The following is a 25363-nucleotide window of genomic DNA, read 5'->3' on the forward strand; positions in this document are numbered from 1 at the left end:
GGGGGCTCATTAAAGGCAGACATTTACATTTTAAATGGCGTGTCAGATTTCTGCAAGAGCCAAAACAAGGAAAAGAAGTCAGAATGTACTAAAAGGCTGAGATGGCAAAAGCCGAAATGCTACATACAAATGCCCATATACAGTCCGCTGTTACAGCTCATTGTGCTGACCACAAGTGCCAAACAATCAGGTAGATTTGCAGATTTAGGCCCGTCCATGCCTAAAAAGAAGACTCTTAAAAAGTTGGTGATGTCGTGTCACGGCAGCCAACACACTACGGGGGCGCCTCATCCTGGCTTTGACTTATCACACGGCCCTACGCACAGCTCTGGTGTTGGATTGACTCAGAGAGGTTAACACCGAACTGTACTTCAGATGTTTGGCATCATTGATAATCAGTGTGAGCCAACAGTGAGTAGCACAAGTGCATCACTCCACAGAGAGTCACAGGAGGAAATTAATTTGTGTAAGAAAAAAAGAACAAATAAGGAAAAACAAATGGGGCGACAAGAGTTATGAAGTGTGAGGAGAAATATTTGTCTTTTCTTAGCTGATGGGACATGATGTGAAGAATGTCCTTGCCGCTGTGCCACTAACAGCAATTAGCCGGCAGTTATGAGAGACAGTAGTGGGAGTTTGGAGGAGTGAGGCACACTGCAGCAAACAGTTTGTTAGAGTCTGCTGAAAGTGATGAGATGTATTAGACTCCACAATCTGCTGGGGTGTAAATATTTTCACACGGCTGAGAATGAGTTGGATCTTTTGTACGCTGTGGGGTTGAAAAGCATGTTTGGAAATCATGGAACAAATTTCACTGTTAGAGGTTTTTATTGATTGCGAGCAGAGATCAAAAATGATTTAAAAAAAGAAAAGATAAATTCTCTCTCATGCTGAGTTTTCACTTTGATCTCCATGTTCCAACTGTGCCATGGTACATTTGGGGATTTAGGAATCAGGGATCTGCAATATTTAACTTCTCTTAAAGTGAGTGCAGTTTATTTCTCTCGCTATTAATCCAACTGTGTTGGTGTGTGACAGAGAAATCTATACTTCCTCTCAATCCTCAGTCTCAAAGGTCCTTAAGTGAACTTTGTCACTACAGATAGAGCCGAGCACTTTGTGGTTTTCATTTCAAGTCCCTGTAACTGACAAAAAGGAAACGGTCTGCACAGGGAAATTTGCTGTGACAGAGTGTTTTTGGCAGAAGAGGACATATTTGTGCACAATGGCAGGATCAGACTGGACTTGTAGTCTCTCTGCTATGCATGAATGGGAGGTAAGTGAAAGGAACAGTTGGCTTTCTTGCTGAGAATCAAATGAGAAGACTGATATAAGATGTGTGCATAACAACTGAAGGAGGTGCTGGTAGCCAGGCTAGCTGTGACTTTCCAGTCTTTGTGCTAAGCTACGCTAACTGGCTGCTGTTTCTAGCTTCATATTTAGTGTACAGACATGAGAGTCGTATCAATCGTCTTTTCTAACTGTTCACAAAAAGATAAATGAGCGTATTTCCCACAATGTCACAGTGTTTCTCTAAATTCAGCTATGTTATTGTAAACTAGCATCAAATCAATTTCTGAGGCAAAAATATAATATGTAGTTTCAAGTTACTGCTTTTAATCATTGGGTTGAAGCTGGGAAGGCAGAGGTGTTTCAATGTAGAAAATATGTGGAATTATTATATTTCATGTTTCTCAGTCCCCAGATTATGAGGCGTCACTTCCTGTTTCAGAGAAGTCCAATCCCCTCACGCGCGACATCGACTGCACTTCAGCCAGTCGTATTGTGAGGATGTTACAGGCCTGTGATACCCAGATGTTTCAAGAAGAGACAGGAGCCACCTACCAGGTACAGGTGTTTTACCTACAGTGAGTTACCCTCAAGGTTCTTTGATAAAACTTTGTTGTGAAATGATTATTTGTGTGTCCTTTTTAGAGGCTTTTGAGTGAACAAGTGATAGAAACACTGATGGAGGTTGCCAAGAGGGTGGAGCTCATTCTCAAGGTACCCTTGCTCTGTTTGTCTGTCAGTACTGCTGTTGGTCAGTCAGGCATGTTCTTAAAGCCTGTCTTGTGTTTCTTTAACAGGATCCTCAGGACAGCCTAGTTGTACTGAGTGGATGTGGGACTTCTGGTCGACTGGCTTTCCTCGTCACGGTAAAAGTTGTCCTGAAATAGTCTCCCACTGCACATTAGGAATAAGTGGTTTCACCCAATATAAAATGGTATCGTAAAGCAAGACAGACAATAATGTAATATTGGGATAGTGATACTGAAATTATCTGATCAAATCTCACTTGTTTTATTGAAAAATGACCTGTTTTTTTGCTTGTGTGTGTGCGTTGTTAGTCAGGTTTCAACAGGATGCTGAGGGAGCTGAACCACAGTTCTGTGTATTCGTATATTATTGCAGGAGGAGACAAGTATGTTGGGATTTTGAACAAGTTTACACTCGTGATTGAAAACATATAACCAGGAATTGTTTACATGTGAAACACATTCTAAAACTAGTTGTTGGCTTAGTAGTGAAACACGTCATCTTTACTCCAGTAGTTTTATAGTTCTAGTATTCTGACTTGATATTAACTTGTGTAAATACTGCTTTTCTGTTTGAGAAAAATGCTTCAAACATACTTCAAGTGAGACTATGTAAAGTTGAATTCCCAAGCAATAAAACTAACTAATGGAAGCTAATTTAAGCACGCAAATCTAAATAGATATCTCTATGTACTGAGTGTGCTTGCTGCTGTATTTTCTTGTGCTACTGCTATGCTGTTATGTTTTAGCACTGGTCACAACCTGGCCTTTCAGTATTTAATTCAAAAAAGTACAAGTAGTAAATAAGATTACCTGACATATGCTAAAATGGAGTATAACTGTAGCACATAAAGCAAAGAAGAGAGCCACTTAAGGCTGTAGCAGAAAAGTGTGTGGGGTGAGCATGGGTGTGTTTTATGGCTGAATTCAATTTTTCATCGGTCGAAGGAAAAAAAGTTTCCTGCTTTAAAAGTTAGTTGGTCGTACTTTAAATATGTTCAAATCAAATCTGTCTTTTTCTATTTTTCCATAGAGCTCTTCTAACCTCCCAGGAGGCTCCTGAAGATGACCCCAAACTGGGCATGCTCAGTCTGAAGAAGGTCGGGGACATTGTGGAGTGTGTGCATGTTTGTGTTAAGATAACAAAACTCCAGCATTTGACCACTGCATGTTTTTGTGCCCTGCAGGTCTGTGAGGGAAAGAAGAAGGTCTTGTTCATCGGTATTTCTTGTGGATTATCTGTAAGTCAGTCTAATTGGTCAGAATCCTTAAATGCTCTGTTGTAATTTATGATTCAGGACCTTGCAGGACTTTAAGATTACATAAGATTGTTTGTGGTTTCATTCCTGTAGGCTCCATTTGTGGCAGGCCAGCTGGACTTTTGCCTGCAGCACCCTGAGGTCTACACTCCTACACTGGTTGGCTTCAATCCTACACATCAGGCCAGGTGAAGGAACATGTACTTCACTGACCTTTTCAATTGATATTATGCCATGAAAAAGTTCATTTTTAATATTTTTATTATTATTATTTTAATAATATTTAATGTGTTAGGGATGAGCCCATGCCAGGCTGCACATTCACTTTTCACAGTGTGGTGCAAAGGATGCAGGAGCTTTCCAAAAGCCAAAAGGCCTTCCTCATCAACCCAGCAGTCGGGGTAAGAACCCCTACATGCACTCATCTTATTCCTGTTCCAGTGTGTCTCTACTTTTGCCAGTGACTCTGTGTGAGTATGTCTGTTTGTGTTCAGCCAGAAGCCATCAGTGGCTCCTCCAGGATGAAGGGAGGCAGTGCCACAAAGGTTCTACTGGAGGTTGTCCTGTGTGCTGCTCATGCTGCCGCCTTCACAAACACACCCATCACACACATGTAAGCATGATGAAACACTGAAAAGCATTATGGGAAATATGCTTTTTCATTTTCCCATTGAGAATTAGATGAGAAGATTGATAGCACGTGTGTATATTACACATGAAGCTACTGCCAGCAGACAATTAGCTTAACTTAGCTACGCATAGAGGAATATTTTTGAAATTTTGAAGGAGCATATTTAATGCACAGGTGTGTGAGAGTTATTTCCCAAAATTCTGATCTTTTCTGTATATAGCCTTTGCAATTAATATTAAAATAAACACAGGATATACTGTACACGGAAATAACTACCTTACACAACACCATCGGTCCTCTGCCATGACCCCACAGCATTGCATCTCTAGTGCCCAACTCTTCACCCAAAGGTGTAACATGCAGCTTCTTAAGTGCTTATCTGTGTTGACAGCCATCAGCCACCTTAAAAAAATGTACAAAGTTTCCTGGACATGCTTTTCACATTACTAGTGGTGCATTTGGGAATGCTGGTACCATACAGTCACATGTGTCAGTATATGTAGTCATGCTTTTGGGTACTTACAGTATATACCATTAGTGATGATGTTAATACAGACAAAAGCACATATAGCTGCATGTAGATTGTGTCATTTTGAACCCACATCCTCTGCAGTTATTTGAATGATCACATACACACACATTGTTTTTTTTCTTCTTAACATTTCTTGCAAATCCGAAACCTTCACATACAGCGGTGGTGTCCAGCCATGTGACTGTGCACTACGGCACAATGCTAGACAACGTAACACTCTTAAAACCCGTGCATTATTCCTTTCTGTCTATTTTTTTGAATCTTTTTTTTAAACCAGGCAACACCAGTAAGTTGAGCATCATCACAAAAGCTTTTATATTACAATAGCAGACTAAAAACAGCATGTTCATTGTGTGTTTCCATCGTGTGTTGCTGACCTCTAGAGGTCATTGAAGAAAAGAGATTCTGTGATTGCACAATTCCTGTTTACTGGATAGTACATGCTCGGGCACTGCTGATGTATGTGTAAGGACGTTAAGTGGAAAAAAAATTGAATATTTCAGAACTATATTGCACCTTTGTACCTGCTTGTGTAGCAGTGATATTTAAAATTGGCTCCTTTGTGTTTATTTCTTTCCAACAGGGGCATCCTACAGCACATGAGAGCATATGAGAAAACTCTAGATACCACTTATGCTCAGAGTGAGGGGATAACTGCTCTGGTAGAGGCAGCTGGACAGAGGTAGAACATCCTGTTTTACACATTTCACTGTAACCTTGAATTTTATGAAATGAGGCAAACGGACTCAGAGCACTGTCTGATTTAGAGCAGCATCATGACTCTTTAGCTGCTGGTGTTTCATCAAATGTTTCACAAAAACACACAAGAAAAAATCTAAATTGTGAACTTTGAAGGTTGAAATGCATCTAAAACCCTCTATTGAAACCCACACTTTTCAAGGTGGATTAGCTGCTCATAAAGCTTTCAGTGGTGAAGAAAACTCTGACCTACAAAACTGTCAGCCAGCAATGCAATGTGCAATATGCGCCATTCCTCTCATTAAACAGACAGTATTGGGTCCATCTAAAATGCGTAAGAAGCTCTTATTTAAAGACTTGACCTATTTGAAGTCTAATCCTATCATATGTGTTTCAGTTTGCAGCGTGGCAGGCGTGTGTGTTACCTGGGCTGGGGCTCCCTGGCTTTCCTGGGCCTCATAGACGCCAGTGAGTGTAATCCCACGTTTGGAGCAGGTGAGAGGAGTGTGATTCAAAACAGTGTTTCCTTCATTTGCACCTGAATGGGCATTTCTTTGTCAATTTTTCCTTTGACAATTACATTGTGCGAAATCACACAGATCCAGATCCAATAAATCTAAAATAATCTGGTGTTGATGACTAGAGATACATTTGATCAGATTTTAAACAGTTATCTAGTAGAGACACGCCTTACATTTTCATGATATATATCCTTTGTGTGTGTGTGTGTGTGTGTGTGTGTGTGTTTGTGTGTGTGTCTGAGAAAGACTACAGAGATGTTCGAGGCTTCATCAGCGGAGGATACAGAGTGCTGAACAACAATGAGGGTCCCCTCACTTCACTGGTATGTGAAGGGAAACAATGAATTAGCATCTGTTTAAACAAAAGGGGACTATTACGATTCATGAGCAAGTAATAATTGCAAATAGAGGACAACGGCTTTAATCGGACAAAGCTCACTGTTGCACGGCGTTTAACAATGAAAACTGTATTGTACACTGTACAGGAGATTTAACTTCTTCTATGTGCTGTCAGTAATAGCTGACTCCAAACATGGAGATTTCTGTTCTGGCTTGTCTGTTAGTATTAAATAAGTCTGAAAAATCCCTACAAGGCCTCCCAAAGTATTAAACTGTCTCAAATCCAGTAAAATCCAATTAAAATGAAATCCAGCTCTTATTTTGCACCATGTAATGACACATCTCTGCTGTATCTGCTGACTTGTAGATTAACCCGGAACAGGATTAGTATGAAATACATCCTACTGTACCTGCATTGTGATGTCTGTTTTTAACTAATCTGCTTTAATCGTTCTATTATACTGCTGGATGGGTTAATTCAGTCTAAGGCTGCTACTTTCAATTTTGAATGGAAACATTTTCCTGAGCTTTTATCCATCACTTGGTTAGGACACAGGCTTTGAGCAGCTTTCATACATACAATAGAGGAAGATTAGATCATTATGTGACACACTAACTAAAGCTAATGTACACATACACCGTGTCTTGCCTTCCAGATTTTGTCCTGTATGTGCTTCTGTCAATCCCTTGTGCATGTATACGCCATTTGAATTCTGCGCGGGAGTGGCGGCAACAAATTTTAAAAAAATTGTTTTATGTGATGAAAATCTTAAGGATTATAACATTAAAATGTCTGAAAACATTTTTTCTTGATAACATTAAATGCTAATGAAACTTTAAAGAGGTTTTTGAGCATATCATGTGCATTCTTTCCTAAAGGGCCCCGACTTTTGCATAGCACATGAGGATTTTTTGCATCTAGTTCTGCCCTCTCTCAATGACCACGACTTCATTCTTCTACTCTACACACACTCCGGTGAGACGTTGATTTTTTTGTTTAGGTTTGGTTTTTGTGCAAATCAAATCAACGTGTGTTTCGATGGCTTCTCTCCACAGATGATGTCAGCGAGGTGGCAAGGTTGGCACGCAGAGTGAGAGAAAAAACGTCCAACCTCCACGCTGTTTATCATCAGGTTGATGGAGACACGGCAGCTGCTGCACAACAAGTAATCTATCCATCTATCTAGCTATCTATCTATGTATCTATCTATCTATTTATCCATCTATCCATCTATCCATCTATCCATCTATCTATCTATCTATCTATCCATCTATGCTTTGTTTTTTTGCAGGATGACATCATGAGTAAGCTGTGTTTATCCTCTGTAAAAATCACTTGGCCATCACTTGCTTCAGGGAGTTTACTGCACATGGTAAAGCACACAAACACACACACACATTGATTCAGTGACTCATTGGAGCATGATAAATAACTCTTTTGCCTCATGTAATCTGTTTTTCTGTGTCTCCCACTCTCCTTCAATAACATTTTGCAGAGGTATGAAGACAGAGGGAGTGTCTGGTTAAATGTTAAAATACTCATTTTTTCTTTATTGATTTTCATTTTTTTATTTCTTGTGCTCTATAGGCCTTGTTTAACTTTTTAAAAAAATGTTTTCATTGTTTGCTCACTGTCTATATTATGTCTATATACTATCGTCTATATTATGTGAAGGCATAGAAAAGAAAATCAATCTGGCCTCTCTCTCAGCAGTGGGAGCTGTCCACTAAGTTGCTGCTGAACGCTGTGAGCACCGGAGCTCACATCTTAAAGGGGAAGATTTACCAGAACCACATGATCGACGTGCAGGTCACCAACAGCAAACTCTACTGCAGAGCCATACGTTTACTCCAGGTATATAAAATTACACCCCCAATGGGACATAACAAGGAATTTAACTTGACGATATATGCACATTTCAGATCCACTGTATGTATTCAATCAGAAGTGGGTCATTTGAAGTTCCTGTTTCTGGATGCCTGGTATTTACCCTGTTTTTAGAACAATGCACACTGTAGATGGCACCTTAATTATATTTAGCAAAAAGACCAAGAAACCAACCTATTCACCTATACTGGAATACTACCTTCACCGAGGTTTTCTGTGGTTCAGTTGGTTTGGGGTAAAGTGATGAAACACCACTTTACATTATGCTCACGTGGTGTATTTTTCCTAAATAAACTGAAATAGTTAAGGGTTTAAATTTTTAAAGATTTTGACTTTGGGTTCCTCCTTAAGGAGTAATGCAGGACTTGTCTCAATTGATACTGTACTTCTTCTCCTTCCAGAAGCTGTCTGGTTGTCCTCAGTCCCAATGTGAGGAAGCTCTTCTGAAGGCCGTCTATCGAGTGGACAAGCTGACAGCGGACATTACGTCCTGTGACATCACCACACACACATGTGCTGCCAGGAAGAGAACCAAGGTGAGGAGGCAGTAAAGTGTATTTAGCACTGCAGGAATGAATGAATGGTGGCTGGCTGTGATATATTTCCTCTCTCTGTGCAGGTGGTCCCTCTGGCTTTGGTCTGTTTGCTGACTGGTTGCTCTTTTGTGGAGGCGGAGTCTCATTTGGAGCAACAGCCAATCATAAGGCAGGCTGTAGAGGCGTGCCTGTCATAATTCCACTACACACCTGCACCTGAAGGCTTTAAATGCAACACCATGTTATAACACTGAGGGGCAGACTTGACACCTCAACACAAGCAGACATTGTCACAATAACCTGCAAATGTACAGTCAGTTTGTACTGTTCTTAAAAAATACAGTGTTTTTAAATAGGTTGTTTCAAATATGCAGGCACAAGAATCAGGAAAATACAGTGATTAAAATTCAATTTTATGCAAATTGTTGTTTTGTCAGTGATTGGCAAGCACAAAAACCATTGTTCTCCGCAGAGACACCTCAAACATGAGTACAATACATGACATTACTGAAGTATGTTTAAAAAAAGATCTAAAACTGATACTGGAGAGATGTTTGATGATTCACTGACAGTTTCACCCTGTGTTTTGTAACAGTTTTCTGGAGGTATACTCTACCATATTGGTCCGCGTGATGTAAGTCAGCCTCAATCCCTCTGGGCTCAACACACACACATACACAGGTACTGGATTAGCGTGACGTGTGCATCTTGAGAGCTGTTGAGCAGCTTTGGAAACAACTTTGGGGCAGAGCCAAACCCAGTAAGGAAGCACAGAGCAAAGGAAGCTAAGGAAGGTAAAGTACACATCAGATCTGGATCAGAGAGCATTAGCACATAATTGTCAGTATTTATATGAACACCTCTGAAGTAATAAAAAGGTACAGCTTGCATCCTAGACACCAGTGTAAGGACTGCCAGTGTAGTGAACCACTTAATAGTCAATGTTAAATACTCTTTTACAACTTTTCTCAGTGACAGTAACACTTAAACTGGTTGTACCTATCCATGCAGACAGTTTTGGTTTTCTTTTGCCCAGGCTTTCAGTTATCAGTCCCTGAGATTTCTGCTACTACCAGCAGATGAATGGAATTTAATTTTTTGGTAATCACAACATTGGAAAATTAAATTATAAATACTCATAAGCAACATCTCTATCAGAATCATTGTCATTGTTTTGGAAACAATTTGGAATAATAGGTTTTCCTCCTGTTCAGCTGTTCAGCGTTTGAAGTGCTAGTAGGTGTATTTTGCCATGAGGTCCACTGTTTCCCACTGCTATGCTAAGATAGCATAATTTCCTGCTGGCTCTAGTTCCATAGTTAATGCAAAGACATGAGACTGCTATCAATCTTATTATTAATCTCTTGGGGAAAAAAGCTAATATGCATATTCCTTTAAATATAAAATACCTAAAGCTATCTCAAAAGTACAGTGACTGCTTTGCTAGATACCACTAAGGGTAAAGGAAGAAGTTTTCACTTGTAGCCCAAATGGTCTTAGATGAAATCCAAAGTTAAACACACCAATAGTACACACACAGCTGAAATAATATGAGAAGCACCATCCTGTGCATTTATTTTATTATGTCAACATTGTTACATTCGTATATTTGTTTGCTCTAGGTACATGATGTTCACTTGGTGATGTCACAGACTGAGAGACAGCCAAACGGACCAATAGCAGCATAGGCACGCACACATACACACACACACGTTTTGCCTCGTTCACACTGTCCTTAACACACACCGACTATTTGCAGAATATCTCTGCTCTAAAAGTAGTTAGGGAGTCAGCCTGGAGTCCAGCTCACTCAGCTTGGTTTGGGTCAAATTAGAGAAAACACTCCATCGGGGCTAAGAAAGTATATTTTTCAGCATTTTAAAGAGCGGCTTTGATCCATTTCAGCCTCTTTCACAAGCTCTCTGGTTCTCCTGGAGAGCCACTTACAGAAACAAAACACAGCCACTTAACTGTGAACACCCCCTCTGTTTCTATCAATCTCCCATCATATAACCATGGATACAGTAAGGCATCAGTAACACACTTCACACTGTTGTGCCACATGGCTGGATATGCAAACCCCACCTGAATCTACAGTGTGTAACGCACACCTAAGAATAGCTCTTGAAATTAAGCAGCAGATAAAGATTTACATCAACCTCCTGGCATTAGATATTGTCAGAAAACACACCATATGCTCAGTGTCAGCATCACATTGTGCATTGTGCAAGTTTTTTGTTTAACTTGATTCCTGGGAAAGAAATGCATGATGATTGCAGTAACTGAATTACATAAATAAAATAAGTACAATTGCTCAAAAAAGTTTACACATAAGCATGTTTAAAGGAAAAAAACAGATTCTAAATGTCAAAGCAAAAGTCAAACATAATACAATAAAGCTACTAAAATATAGTAGTTTATGATTTGGAATAAATATTTTTTTTCTGTCATGTTTTGAGAAAGTAATCTTAAAAACTTAAAAGAATAGTTCAACATTCACTTCAACAACCGGGCTTAGCTGTTTCTCCCAGCTTGCAGCCTTTGTGCTAAGCTAAGCTAGCTGTTTCCTTGCTTTAGCTTCATATTTAGCGTACAGACATGAGAGTGGTATCGATCTTCTCATCTAACCCGGCATGCGTAGTTCCTGAAATGTCAAACTATTCCTTTAAGCTGATCAGGTTACATCACAGAGCTCGAGTAGATTTAAACAGAGGCCTTCTTTAACATACTACAGAGTTAAGCAGAACGTTAAGTAATATCTAGGAGATGAGCTTTTAAAAGCATACTGGCGTTCAAACCCCTGAGAACACAGACGTCATGAGACAAGTCCAAAATTTAGACAAAGAATTGAACTTATACATAAACCAATCATCAATAATCTAGTTCTGCCAAACACTACTGTACAGTAATTAAGATCTAACATAGCTCAGAGGTACTTGATATATTATTGGCTATATGATTCAATAGATTATTAAACCTGTGTTTCCACTGAACACAAAACTGAGTTCACATAACACACCCATGTCTCAATTGTTTTTGTTCCAAAAATATACCTTATTTGTACACATACAGCACAGAAATACACATAACCTTTCATACACACACTTAGAAATATACAAGTAACCATTACAAATATAATTAAACAGGATAAGGTGGTGGTTTCAAGTTTCAAGGTTCTACATCTCCTCCTACAGCGGATCTGGAGTGATAAAGTGCTTCAAGTGTTTCAGTTTCTGGTTTTGGTTACAGTTTTATAACCTATGTAATTCTACCCATGTAGTCGCTGACAGAGCAAGGGTTTATGGGAGTCTTGGACCTTCAGTAGTCTGTGAATTTGCACCATAAGTTTGGTTTGTGTGTCAGTTAAAAGTTATCCAGTTCCACATCACTCTCCTTGGGTTTGCGGCGTTTGACTCTGGCCGGTGAGCGACTCCTCCTCTGGCCCGTACCTCCACCCGTGGACACTTCAACTGCCATTTTGGGCACCGCTATGGAGTTCACAACATTCTGGGGTGAATCTGTGGTAACGTCCTCCAACGAGCCGGGCTGGGACTCCACAGAGGTCCTGGTTATCTGATGGAGGAGCGCACCATCGTCCCTTTTGTTCCTGTTCACCTCTCCCTCCTCCTCTTCCTCCTCCTCCTCCTCCACCTCAGGCTTGAACTCTTCAACAGCATCTTCTGAAACCTCCTCTTCGCCTCCATCTCCTCCGCCCTCTTTCTCCCCTTTGTCTCCTGTGGCTCCAGACCCCTCACGTCCTGATTCGTCCGCACTAGTGTCACTTGGGCGTTTGTTGTCGGTGTCTGAGTCTTCGGCGTCGGCCTCCTCTCCCTCGGTCATAACCTCCTGGCCCTGGGTTAAACAAGATAACAGTAAATTATCTCTGAACCACTGTAATGATTCAGAATGGCTAAATTAGGCTCTCCTAGGGCAGCTTAGTGTCAGTAATTACAGCTACATGCTACATACCAGGAGCAAATCAATGTTTGCAATTAAAAATCAGTCTCACTTTATTGGTGCAGGAAGGCTGAAGTAATTTCTGTTTGATGAGAACTCATTTGTTTAAAGCATGAGAACTCATTAAACAGAAGATTTTGTGAGACTGACAATATCAGCAGACGTCCATCAGTGGAAGCAATGTGTTGCTGCCAAACGAACCAGATTTGTTCTGTCTGTCTAATTGGATAGCAAGATTATCTTTTCCCACAGGCTTAGAATTAGTGGTAAGGCTGCAGTAGGTCAGATTCCTCCTTTAAGGTACAGTACAGACTTTAACCTCATGTTAACAGTCATGTTCAGGCACTCAGGGGTGTTTATAAATAGGTGGTGCTCAAATAGGTGTTCATAACTAGTCTCTTATGTGATCCACCCTACTTTCTTAAAACATGTTCCTTAATAGGCTAAACTACAAAATAAAGTTAGAATAAAACTAAATTATCTGTTCCATAATCATGTAAAATGGTTCATATTTTGACTGGTGTTTGGTTCAGTTTTAGCTATTTCTCTTATCACAGTCTTTTCTTGTCTCAGGATAATTACTTTTGCATTTGGTGCATCCTACCTGTCGTGAGGCTCCTTCCTCCTCTGACGCCTTTCCTTCCTGTTCTTCACTCTCTCCTTCCTTTTCGTCTTCGCGTGACTTCTCCTCCCCGGTGCCGTCGTCCCCGTCGTCTTCATCCTCCGCTTCCGCCGAAGCACTGACGTTTCCCTCCACAAACTCCTCCACCGCCGTGGATTCTTCATTTGCCGTATTTTTGGCCACATTGTCGTCCTCCGTTTCCCCAGATGCCTCTTCTCCTTCACCGCTCTCCCTGCCTGTCGTTTCCTCTTCCTCTTCCTCCTCCTCCTCCTCCTCCTCCTCCTCACGCTCACCATTGTCAGTGGTCTCCCCTTCACCTGCTGTTGCCTCTTTTACTGTCTCCCTGTCACTCTCCTCCTCCCCAGTCCCCGTCTCTCCCTCCCCCGTCACCCCTTCGTTCTCCCCCTCTTCCTTTCCTGCTCTCTCTTCATCATCTGCTGTCTCATCCTCACCTGTATTGTCACTAGTTTCTTCAGCATCCTCTCCCTCTGCTGTTTCCCCCTCTCCCTCGTCTCCCTCCTCTGCTTTGTCACTCTCCTGATTTCTGGCAGACTGGCACTGGCATACTGTGTGCTCCTCTTCCTCCTCTTCTCCATTTTCTGATGTCTCCTCTTCCCCAGCTTCCTCACCACCTGTTTCTCCCTCTTGCTCTTCATCGCCCACAATATCTTCCTCATCTTCCTCTGGTATTGTCTCCTCTAAAACAACAATAGCTTTGATATCATCTTTAGTTTCATTCTCTTCCTCTTCCTCCTGCACTACCTCTAAATTCCTTCCCTCCTCGTCTGCCACCTCACAATCATCTCCCCCCTCCTGAGGTTGTGGCACTACTGCAGGCGACGGGCTTTTCTTCAGCTGCAGTATCTTAAGGAGGTCAAATTCCATCATCACTGGTGCCCCCGCTGCCACAGGATTCGTTTTGAGAGGCCGGGCAGCCATTTTCTTGCGGACACAAGCATCACAGGGACAGTACTCGTCCTCGCTTCGCTGGTCGCTGAAGTCACCTGTCATCTCTCCATCGCTGAGGGAGTCTGTAGTTTTCACCGACTTGTTCTTCATGACCTGAAAAATAAATCAAATATTATCTGTCTGTCTTTGAAGCAGCCATTAGATGTAAAGAGGATCTGTGGTGGAATTACCTTCAATATTCGCCGCCTCTTCTCTGTCATGGTGGACTCCCTAGAGAGGTTCCCTCCGTTCGGCGGCCGGGGTGACCTCCCCCCTCTGCCGGCGCGACCCTGAATCTTCCTCATCTCGCGTTCGATGCTGCTCTGGATGCGTCGGCTTACTTCATCCCTCAGCTCGCAGATCATGGTGTCAAGAATGAGGCTGTCATCCAGGTCCCAGCGAACTTTGAACTCCGCCATGGCATTAATGTAGTGGTTCATGAACTGTTTCTCCAGCTTCTTAAGAAGGTGCAGGACCCACACCGGATCAGGGTCTTGGGATAGTTTTTTTGTCAAGGGTGCTTGCAGGACAGTTGGGGGGGTGCCTGAGCTGGAGCCCTCCAGTATGTCTCGTTCATTATCTGTGGGGGATTTGGAGCTGTCGTTACCAGAACTCTTGTCTGATGATGAGGGATTCTCAGTGGTTTTTGGGCTGTCAAGACTTGGAGGGACGGTACTTTGTTCTTCACTTGGTGCTGGTTCCTCTGTCATGTCAGTCTTAGCATGCTCTGAGGATGTCTCCTCTGGTTCTGCTCCAATTTCCTTGTGTTCTGCCTCTGCATTTCCTTCCTCCTCCTCCTCTACAACCTTCTCTGCTCCCTCATCCTCATGGAAAGATTCTCCCTCTTTTGTTTTATTTTCCTTTGTTTCATCCACAACTTGATTTCCATTTTCCTTCCCAGATCCGCCGGAACCACTGCTCATATCCACCCCAGATGAGGACCTCGGCGGAGTCACCTGCTCTGTACCAACTTCCTTGACCTCCTTGCCGTCAATGTTTCTGGGTTCAGTAAGCCAGAGGGACTGAAGAATGCCCATAATGTCCTCATACTGCTGCTTGCGGTCCTTCTTTTGGTCACAACCAGGGCTCACTGCAGGCTCAATGAGCTGAAGCTGGGCCAAACAGTCCAAGAGCCCCCTGGCTGATGTGCTCAGTCTACGACCATAAACTGGAGACACCTAGAGAAGATGGCAGATATTATAAATACATTACATACATAAATTGGGCTCACATTTATGTAATTAATTCTATATCCTTGTTAATTTGGCATTCTTGTATAGCACTGATTTCTGCTGGTATGGTTGCAAGCTACAACATTATATTAATCTTTCAAAAAGCTACAAAAAATCCTGTTTCTCTAAAATAAGCTTTTTGGAATGAAATTTCTGGATAGTTTTACCTCTTTGGGCTTCTAAAATTATTCAGATACAATCGAGAAAAACAGGTTTGGCTATCTCAAACGTGAAGATTTAAGAGATTAAATATTTTAGGGTTTTGGACAAAAATACATTTTATAGACGAACCAATTAATTGAATAAATATTAATTCCACACTTTTTGGAATTATTCCATAAAATGATCTGCTGCTTAATTTCAAGAGCTTTAAAAGGATCGGTTTTGATACTCAATCACATTGACAAAAATGTATTTACATAAAGTCACTGGCTTACCTCAGGCATGCTCTGACATCGACCCAGAGAAGAGCTCAGAAGAACTTTCATCACTGCAGCTGAAGGATGCCACTTTCTAGGCTGGGGCTCAGTGCTCAAAAACAGAGTTTTGGGGCGAGAAGAAGTCTCCACTGCATTTCCTGGAGCTGGATCTGAACTCTTCTGCTCATCTGCTGCATCACATTCAGCTTCATCCTCTTTCTCTTCTTCATCTTCAGCCTCAACCCTCTCCTCCTCGTCCACTTTCTCATTTTCAGGACTCTCCTCGTTTGACACATCTTCAAGTTTCTCCTCCACCACCACCTGCTCCCCCTCCTCCTCATTCAGCTCATCACCAAGTGCGAGCATGCTGCTGTTGGTAGGAATGCTCCGCAGCCAGTCACTAACCACCTCATTGGGGGAAACATTGGGCAGACAGGCCGGTGTCAGCTCCAGCACCTGCTCCAGACCCGCCTGGTTCTTGCTTCTGTGACATCGCCCACTTTTCTCATTCCTGTGCTTGTCACTGGTTTTGCTGGCCTTCGACTGTTGGCTGTGTGGACGTGCTGCAGCCATAGTTTCCTTCAGCAAGTCAGCAGCGGACAGAGAGTGAGCCAGAATGTTCTCATTACATGTCTCCACTTTGCTGCTTGGCCTGGAGCTGTGTAGGGGACAGGGATTGGAGGATTTGATAGGTGTTTCTTTCTTTTGAGTGTTAGATGTTTTGACATGGTCACTGTTGGTTCCTTCATTGGATTTGACCTTGTGACTACTGACTGGATCCTCTCCTTTACTCTCCTTTGAGGCTTTCATTTTTAGCCCTGAATGAGCTGAAGCTGCAGACTCAGGCCTGAGGCAACAGGGACTCTTAGAGTGGACACTGGCAGCCTTGTTGTCATTATTTGCTGAATCTCCAGCAGTTGTGTTTGCTACATTGGCATTTTTAATGCTGGCACTTGCAGGGGATTTGCTGCGAACTTTAGCACTTGCCGATGACATTGCAGATGAGGTCCTCTTGCCGGGGGCGTCCAGATTGCTAGCTTTTGTTGTTGAAGCAGACTTCACACTTCCTTTTTCAGGGTCATTTTCTGCTTTGGTTGGACTGGCACTGTCATCTTGCTCTTGAGGCTTACTGTCAAGCATTTGAGCAGCTGCTTTGACACTACAGTGACAAGAAGACTTGTGAGACTTGCTGCTTTTGTTTGAAACTTTGCTGGCTGGTCTTTCTGTTTTTAGTTCTTCACTTTCTTCATCTTTATCCTCACTTCCTTCTGTGGTTTCAATAGTAGGGATTTCTACTGCTGGAGGATTATATGGCAAAGTGCTTTTATTACCATTACTGTTGGACTTTTGAGACATGATGGACCCTGTTTCCTCCACATCTTCCTTCAAGGTAGACTGCTCTGTGATTTTGTGAACCTCTGGAGTTGCTGTCTTAATTCGGCCCTTACTTTCAATGTTTATGTGGAAAGAAACACTGGACTTGCCGCTGTCTGATTCAGCTGCTTCTTGGTCTTCAGGCAACCCAAGAGAGACAGATCCTGATGAGTTTCGACTCAGTGGTTGCTCGCTGCCTCCTGATTCTCTCCTTGGTCTTTTGGTTGAGGACGAAAGGACACTGGCGGCACGCTCAGAAGCCTCCTCACTTTTGCAGCCCTCTTTCTCTGTTTCTTTCTTTGCCTTCGCAGCTGGTGAGGCTGCTCCACAGCAACATTTTGATCTGCCAGATTTAGCTGAGGTTGTAGAGTGAACTGACAAGGCACTAGGCCCTCTTGTCTCTGCAACACCGGGGCAAGGCAACAACTGTTGCACAGGATTGCTGGGGGATGCAACTGCAGCTTTGTGTGAGGGGCTCCTTGGGGAATGTGTCCTCCTGGGTGAGAGAGTTTGGCCATGAGAATGTTCCAAAGATTTACTTACTGGTGCATTATCTTCCACAATCTTTTCACCTGCATCTGCTGTTTCAATTACAGTTATATCAGCAGCTTTGTTGTGATTGGACTTGTGCGATAAAGCAGCTGAAACATTAGATCTCCCTGATCTAGCCGATGCTGTGCTTGGTGCTCTTTCTGTAGCTTCATTTCCTTCCTCATCAACCCCTTTTGGTGTTTTAATAGTGGCAACTTTTGGACTTGGTGACACGGATTTGACATCCTTGCTAGAATTTGACTTGTGAGAAGTACGGCACCTCACAGAAGATTTGGACTTTTTTGACATGGCACTATCCACTCGCTCTTGATTTTCATTTTGCTTCTCTTCTCCATTTGTCTCATTAGAAGGATCAGTAGCTTCATTCAAATTTGGAGATACTGCGGTGCAGTTTGACTTCTGGGATTTGGAGGACTTGGCAGAGGCGTGTGATTTTCCTGACATGGCACTAGGGGTTCTGTGCTCTATGCTGTCCACCTCTGTTTTTGCTGGATCTTTGGCTGGTAAAGTCTGCTTTGAATCTGTGTGGCGAGACTTTGCAGAGGAAGCTGATCTACCAGATAAAGCACTGGCAGCTCGGCCTTCAGCTTTTTCACTGTCTCCTGTATCGTCTCCTTTTTCAGAACTTGCTGTTGTGTTCTCATTACAGTTGGATTCATGAGATTTAGAGGACTTTGCACTGGCTGCCCTCTCTTCATTTTCCGATTTAGCAGACAATCCACTTTTAGGCCTCTGTTGTGTTTCCTCATCTACCATCTCATCTTCTTTTTCCTCAGCTACTCTTATGCTTGGAGATGCCACAATTTCATTGTCATCACAGTTAGACTTGCATGTCTTTGAAGACTTAACAGACATGTTAGATTTAACTGATCTGTCTGACATTTGACTCGCTGCTCTTTCTTTATCTCCTCCAGTTTCTGACCTAGGAGAAACTGACCTTTCCGAAGCTTTGGTGGACTTGTGGGATTTATTGGACTTGACAGACAGATTGGACTTGGCTGACAGATTGGACTTGGCTGACATGGCACTCACTGCTCTCTCCTCCACCTCTGGTTCCTCCTCTTCTTGTGCTGTTGCTTCAGTAACAACTGTGTCAGCTGCTTTAGCATCTGGAGATCTTGCACAATGACTGCAAGTAGATCTGTGAGACGTGACAGACTTTTTTGAAAGATATGATTTAGCTGATTTAGCAGACAGGACACTATCAGATCTTTCTTCTTTGCCAGGCTTGTCCAAAGCATTAGACTTAACAGAAAGGGCACTGGGCGTTTTTTCACTTTCACTGTCCTCCTCCTCCACAGCTGTGTTGTCAATTGGAGAGGCACCAGATTTGGCTGACAGTGCTCTCTCTACAGTGTTCTCTCCCTCTGCATCCTCTCTTGTTATGATATCAGGAACCTCAGCTGTACGGCTGCAGTTGGACTTATGAGACTTGCTGGACTTGGCAGACAGTTTTGACTGAGCTGACATGGTGCTGGGGCTTCTCTCATCCTCTTTTTCTATCATAACACCAGTGCTGCCATTACAGCCAGACTTGTGTGATCTATTTGACCTGTGACTTGTGGCTGAGGTGGCACTAGGAGCCCTTTCATCCTCCTTTTCTGCTGCATCACGATTAGATGTTCTGGACATTACACTAGACACTCTGTCCTCTAGGACATTTGATACTGTAGAGCAGCACCCACGGTTAGTGAGGTTGGTCTTGTTGGATTGCGTTGACACAGCTGAAACATCTGAGCCATCATCATCGCTGCCATTACTGGCATTCTCTTGATTAGAGAGAGGTGTGTTGACCCCATGCTTGCAGCCGCCACAATTAGTGCATACACTGGATGTTTCTAATTGTCCCGTGTGGCCTGACAAGCCACTAACTACCCTATTTATCTCTTCATCCTCATCATCTGCAGCTCCCTCTTCCTCTGAATTTGGGATTTTGGCTTTGCTGGACCTGCAAGAGGCTCTGCTCGGCTTAGAGCTGGGAGCTCGATCCACCTCCCCTGCTTCAGCTGTTGAATGTGGGCTGGCTGCTCCACAGTGACAGGATGAGGCTGCAGATAACGCCCTGCTTGCTCTCTCTTCCCTGTCCTCATCCCTGTTGTGTTTGCTAGAGAGAACGGAACCAACAGAGACATTGCTTGTTGCTTTGTCATTCAGGTGAGTCTGGGAGGTCGGGGATGGAGATGTTTCATTTCTGTGACAGCATTGTGAGGCGCTAGGTGGCAGGTCGTCATCCGGGTCCTCTTTCAGTGATTGCAGGATATGTGAGGAGCTGCTGACTGCTGACAGTGGACGTTCCCCCTCTTCCTCCATGATTATCTCATCCTCCACTGACTTCCGGCTAAGCGGTCGTAGGTTAGTTTCCATAGCAACTACGTCACTGCGGCTGCAGCATCGGCTCACCTTGCACACCTCTACATGAGTGTCTCCATCCTGCTCCACCTCTACTCTGCGCTCAACCTCCTCTGTCACACACATCTCCTCCTGGACCAGTCGGCTCTGCTCTAAACCTGAGCCGCCTCCGCACTTTGAGAGTCGAGCTCGACAGCGCACCACCCTCCTGGAATTACATGATGAGGAAGAGCTAGAAGAGTGTGTATGTCTCATGTGGGTGTGGCTGGATGTATGTGGGGGAGGGACAGGAGGCATTCTGTGGCTGTGTGCTGGGTTTTTCCATAAGTCGTACTGTTGTTCCTGCTTTTGGTAGCAGCAGGGGCAGTGGTTCCCCTCCGACGCATGCTGCAGAGATTGGTTGGAATAATCCACACCCTCTGGGTCGAAGGACATAGAATCAGGATCAGAGCAGCTCTCTGATTGGCCCTGCTGAAGGTAATGGGGCTGGGTCTGGCTCAGGGGGCAACATTCATTTGTCAGAGATGGGGATTTTTTAATTTGTGTGGACCAGTGGAGGGTCTCATCATTGTGTAGGCGAAAACGCACCCTCATCTCTACTGACAGGCTGCCATCCTTATTGACCAGGACACGCTTTTCAATGTCCTCATTCATAATTGCTGGTCTGGCCTGGGAGTAGGAGCTGACACCATTGCTGCATGACTTCTCTGAAGACAAGGAGAAACGGGCAGAGCGGTTTGAGGAGTCTGAACGAGGGTGGATGATGCTTTTTTTGGTTTCCAGACCAAAGTTGACTGAAATGAGAAAGAGAAAGAAAAGCAAGTGTTAATGTAACCTGTATTTCACTTTCTCTTACTCCTTTAAATACCTTAGGTCTCATGTTGAAAAATGCATCCAATGTAAATGCCTATGCCTATTTACATTTTCTCAAGTCCAAACAACTTACCATTTTTCTTGCTTTCATGTCCTTCACTGTACTCGCTGGCTCTGGACTGAGCTCCATGAGGTGGGGATCTTGTAGCAGGAGATCGGGCCCCATTTCCAGGAGTCCTGGGGCCAAGACCAGGAGACTTGCTGCCCAGACCAGGCAGTTTTTCCTCTGAGCTCTTCCTGATAAAGTTTACCAGCATTGGGCTGAAGGCTTCCCGGCCGACACATACCAACACACCAGGACAAGTCATCAGGCTTTGCACGCTGTCAATCTGGAAAAAGATTTACACTGTGTCAGGAGTTTCCACTATACAGGGTGTCAGCAGCAATACAAAATGCTTTAAGTCATGATCATAACCAAAATCAAACCACTTCTTACCCTGCGTCCCTCTGCAGTGTAGAGCTTGCGAACATGAAACTGCATCACCTCGGACACCTCATCAAGAAAGGCTTTGAGGCTCCTGGTTGACCTCCTGCTTAGCACCACACTCCTCCTCATCCCCGGCTCGCTGTTCTTCACCAGCAGGATCCGTCGCTGCCTGTAAGGCAAATGGCCTGGCGGAGTTGCGGAGGAGGTTTCGGGCTGCTGGGGCCTCCGGCTGTATTGGTGCCAGATGTTTGGACGTTTGCTGGCCAGCTCCATGTTGATTGGTTTAGCCTGGCGACGGTCAGAGCAGAGATAGCAGCCGCCGTCCTGGAGCTGCTCCAGTTGTTTGATGGCGTGGGTGCCACGGGGGGTGGTCACAGTCCGCACGCCAAATGGCAGGGGCACCTTTATGTGGACACACAAATACACACATACAGTGCATACAGGATATATATATATACATATATATATATATGTATCTGTCTGTCAGTCTATTGCCCGTGTGTCTCCAGATCAAATTTCATGATTGATAACAACATTTCTTAAATTGTAAGCTGAGTAGGACCACAATTCTAACTTCTGAATTTTTGTCACAAAGGAATAACAGGGTTCTCTTTCAGCAGGTAGAAATTTAAGGAAGTGGGGCTATTGCTCTAACCAAGTTGAAAAGATTAAAGTGCACTACAGGTGCATCTACACAGTCAGCTTCAAAAGGAGTCTCTTCTTCCCAGCTCTGCGACCTGCCACACTAACCTTTTGGGAAAGGTCGTCCAGCAGGGTGTCAAAGCATTTGAAGCTGCGCTTGTGGACAGCCATCCTGATGCCCCCAAACTGGCTGTCGCCGCTTTTGTAGAAGGTGATCCGCTTGGCCGGGCTGGCTGTGGTCACATGGGCGTGGCGGGGGGTTTGGGGTGGCAGGGGCAGGGGCGAGGCATGTTTAGATGGGGGCCGGGGGTCCCACATCCCTGCCTGGACCGAATGCATGCTGCGGTTTCACACACACCTGAGGGATACACACAAACAAGCAACAGAATCTAAAGAGGTTGTTGAATACCAAAGCATTTAAAACACTCAAGTGCAGTCTTAATGTGGATGTGTTGGCCTTTTTTATCACTTCACTGCCTTGCCAACTGACTTAAACTGCACAGGTCACAACTTCTAATCAGGGTGTTTGACTGAGGATTCAGGACAGGACATCCTCTAACAGGACTACTTGACATATAAAGGTGTTACATATGTCATTCAGTTAACAGCGAGGGAAGCTTTTTGTTCAAATTTCCACATCAGTAAGATGCCAGATAAATGGTTTGTTACCTGACAAACCTTTAAGTTTTCCTGCATTCCTTCCTGTGCTGAATACCCAACATAGTAAAAAAATCCCCAGATTTCCTTAAGATTCCCTACAATTCTCAATTTCTCAAAATGTTTGCGCAAACATCTTACATTTCTAAGTAATTCATACCAAAAGACATCCATCACAAATGGCTGAAACAGAGGGTCTCTGCTCTGCTTTGCTGTAGTCAATTTTGGAACAAAAGAGCTTTGGACTGACATCAATTTTCAACAGAAAGCATAATGTAAACTGACAATATCAAAAGCAACTACATGCACATCTTTTTAGATGTTTAAGACAGAGCTTCCCACAGTCTGCTATATTTAGTGGAGCAGCCTAGGACACGTCTAGAAATCCTATTTGGAAAGGATGTAAAGTTTCTGCTCTGCGTCTGTACAGCCAACATATACCAGCTTGGATAATATGAAGTGCATTATTCACACTAGTTGACTTTGTCTTATAACCTCACAATTTACAGATTGGCAGAAATACAAACAATGTATATTTTTCTATTTGGTTTAGATAGGTTACACAGGTCTTTGTGCATCTGGGTAATCAAACACAAGCTAACATCCAAGTTGCCTGATATGAGCAGCAATAACTACGACTGAGGGGACAAAAGCGATCAGCAAGATGTCGTTCTGACATCTTGTTTCTAATAACATTAATCATGACTTAACTAGGATGACTTTCAATAACCTATGAAAAAGGTGAATGTTATCAGCAGGCTTAGCAGGCTTTTAAGTCCCATGAGGCTGGACAGCAGGCCAAATCAGTACTCTTAGCTGTGGACTCTCCCAACGTGACACTCTACTTCTTAATCCCTCCTCAGCCCCGTCTCTCTTAACAACTTTACACCTGAAATATCACCCCATCCATTTTACCGGCAGCTAATCGATGGTTTCAGTGGTGACACAGCACAAACAAATAGTCCCAGAATCTCTTCTGACTAGCTTTGAAACTCATGGAGATGATCCATCTCTCCAATAAAACATCTGTAGTGGGTGTTGGAGGAGCTGGTTAAAGAGGACAGATGAAGCTATTTATTTTCAAACCTTAACAAAAGACTAACAAAACAGTGCTGAAAGAGTTTGAAAGAGCAGCACAGATTAAGAGCTCGTCTTTGAGTTATTTGAGGCCAGAAAACATACATGCATTTCATTGCTTTTCAACCAAGTACATTTATCCTGCTCACAGTTCTTAAGGTTTATGTGGACAAAACACCACTGATAGCACATTGAAAACTACAAGACTAGACATTATATCATTAGACACACGCACTAGGCTTTTAACAGCCACTACGACTTCAATAAGGGAACTTTTTCAGATTAAAACATTAAAAAATAATGAATTGGACATAACAATAGTATGACTTATACCACTTTAGTACATTTAAACACCATAGATTATTTTAACACTAAGCCATTGTCACTATATGTATATATACCTGTAATGCCAACTTTTACCATTATTCACCAATTTGAATCCTAAGAACTTAAGAGCAATTTGTGCCACAATTCATATGCAATTCAGTTATTTTTACAAGTTTGTACACTATTACTATACCAGTTTCACTACTCACATATTCAGGAAACATGGTCCAAAAAGGTGTGAAAAAGCTGGACGTGAATCTGTTTCTGTCTGGCCCGGCTGAGTCAGACCAGGAGTTAGCGCTGTGTGTCTGAATGTGTGTGTGTGTGTGTGTGTGTGTGAGATGGCTGTCTCTGCAGCTTGAGTCAAACACTAAGATGTACAGCAGAGCCCCTGGCTCCACGGCTCTCGAGGTAAAATGGCAGTCGGTAATCAGGCACATGGAGGAGGGAGGGGCCGGACGGAGAGAGGAGAAATGAAGAGAGGGGAAAAGACAGGAGGAGGGGGAGGGCTAAGGATAGAACGAAAAGCCTGCTTAAGAACCTGTGTGTGCGGGAGAGGGAGGGGTGTTGCTATGGTGAGACAAGTGATGTTCTTATGCATGTCGCACCTGACCTGGAGAAGAGGCATATGCTAATTTACAATTCTTTTATTATAATTTCTCACCGGGGGGATGGAGGAGTTGTCATAGACAAATCTATGGAAGACAATTTGGTAGACTTGCTTCTATCTGAAATGTTCCTACAGCTTAAATTATGTTAGTGATGGTAAAGTGGAAAGTTGCATTTTGATCAGATATTGCTCCCTCTTTCTTTATCTTCTTCTGTCTCTCTTTCTATGTCTCTCTCTCTCTCTCTCACTCACACACACACACACACACACAGCTAGTCAGAGAGGATTGCAATTACAGACAATCTGTCTGACAGCAGGGTACCTCCTACTAAGAAATCACTGAAAACACCAACTGCTGTTATTGAACTGCGTCACGGCAAACACGTGATTATCATTGATGATGAGCAAAACATGGTTGGTCGGGTATCACAAGCAGGCAAACACCATTATATTTTACATTTTCACTTCATACTTTCATGTTTTTGTCTTGTCCCTATTTTGTTCACCTCTTTTATCAAGTAACATACTTTATACGGTGAAAAGCCACGTTTGGGTTTAAAGTTGGAATTGTAGATGTACAGATGCTGCGTAATGGTGAAGGTGTACATTTGTCCTGCCTTGACAGGAGAGAGCGGGAGATGTTAATCACTCAGAGTCCTGAGAGGAGCTGCAGGAAGTGAAAACACCTGTGTGAGTGGACCAAGACTGTGAGGGGCCTTTAAATAAACGAAGTGGAGTAGAAGTGTAAGGTGAGATGGGACAATACTCGTTGCAGTGGCTTGTTTATAGCAGACACAAAGCAACCGTGGCATTCATTTGAAGTCAGACTTCATGATACCTGGTGAAGTCCAATATT

The 25363-nt window shown here is 43.2% G+C and overlaps 2 protein-coding genes across 2 annotated transcripts; one reads left to right on the forward strand and one right to left on the reverse strand.

The window, feature by feature from the left end:
• Positions 1–248: 248 nt before the first annotated feature.
• Positions 249–8745, forward strand: gckr (glucokinase (hexokinase 4) regulator). The gene is made up of 19 exons (XM_070855831.1): positions 249–1276; positions 1699–1848; positions 1936–2004; positions 2088–2156; positions 2349–2422; positions 3070–3136; positions 3224–3277; positions 3389–3483; positions 3591–3696; positions 3790–3908; positions 5042–5140; positions 5555–5652; positions 5925–6001; positions 6897–6993; positions 7074–7183; positions 7310–7390; positions 7732–7872; positions 8307–8441; positions 8525–8745. The coding sequence occupies exons 1-19, from the start codon at positions 1226–1228 to the stop codon at positions 8636–8638; spliced, it is 1806 nt and encodes a 601-aa protein (XP_070711932.1). The 5' UTR covers positions 249–1225; the 3' UTR covers positions 8639–8745.
• Positions 8746–11804: 3059 nt separating this feature from the next.
• On the reverse strand, positions 11805–22175 carry rp1l1a (rp1 like 1a). The gene is made up of 10 exons (XM_070855320.1): positions 21945–22175; positions 21204–21596; positions 20841–21096; positions 18823–20688; positions 18483–18654; positions 17081–17489; positions 15638–16957; positions 14160–15146; positions 13003–14082; positions 11805–12293 (listed from the first exon to the last, which is right to left on the reverse strand). The coding sequence occupies exons 1-10, from the start codon at positions 22173–22175 to the stop codon at positions 11805–11807; spliced, it is 7203 nt and encodes a 2400-aa protein (XP_070711421.1).
• Positions 22176–25363: the final 3188 nt, after the last annotated feature.

Source organism: Pempheris klunzingeri, chromosome 24 (genome assembly GCF_042242105.1).
Source record: "Pempheris klunzingeri isolate RE-2024b chromosome 24, fPemKlu1.hap1, whole genome shotgun sequence".
Taxonomy (NCBI): Eukaryota; Metazoa; Chordata; class Actinopteri; order Acropomatiformes; family Pempheridae; genus Pempheris; species Pempheris klunzingeri.

Excerpts from the sequence above, each read along its gene's own strand:
- rp1l1a (XM_070855320.1), bottom strand. The coding sequence starts at position 22,175 with ATGCATTCGGTCCAGGCAGGGATGTGGGACCCCCGGCCCCCATCTAAA. Across the intron at positions 21,097-21,203 it reads ACACTGCAGAGGGACGCAGG|ATTGACAGCGTGCAAAGCCT; the intron begins GTAAGAAGTGGT and ends ATCTTTTTCCAG. Across the intron at positions 18,655-18,822 it reads GGAGGAGGAGGACAGTGAAA|ATGCTAAAGCAGCTGACACA; the intron begins GTGAAAAAACGC and ends CAAGATCTCCAG.
- gckr (XM_070855831.1), top strand. The coding sequence starts at position 1,226 with ATGGCAGGATCAGACTGGACTTGTAGTCTCTCTGCTATGCATGAATGG. Across the intron at positions 3,909-5,041 it reads AACACACCCATCACACACAT|GGGCATCCTACAGCACATGA; the intron begins GTAAGCATGATG and ends TCTTTCCAACAG. Across the intron at positions 7,184-7,309 it reads CGGCAGCTGCTGCACAACAA|GATGACATCATGAGTAAGCT; the intron begins GTAATCTATCCA and ends GTTTTTTTGCAG.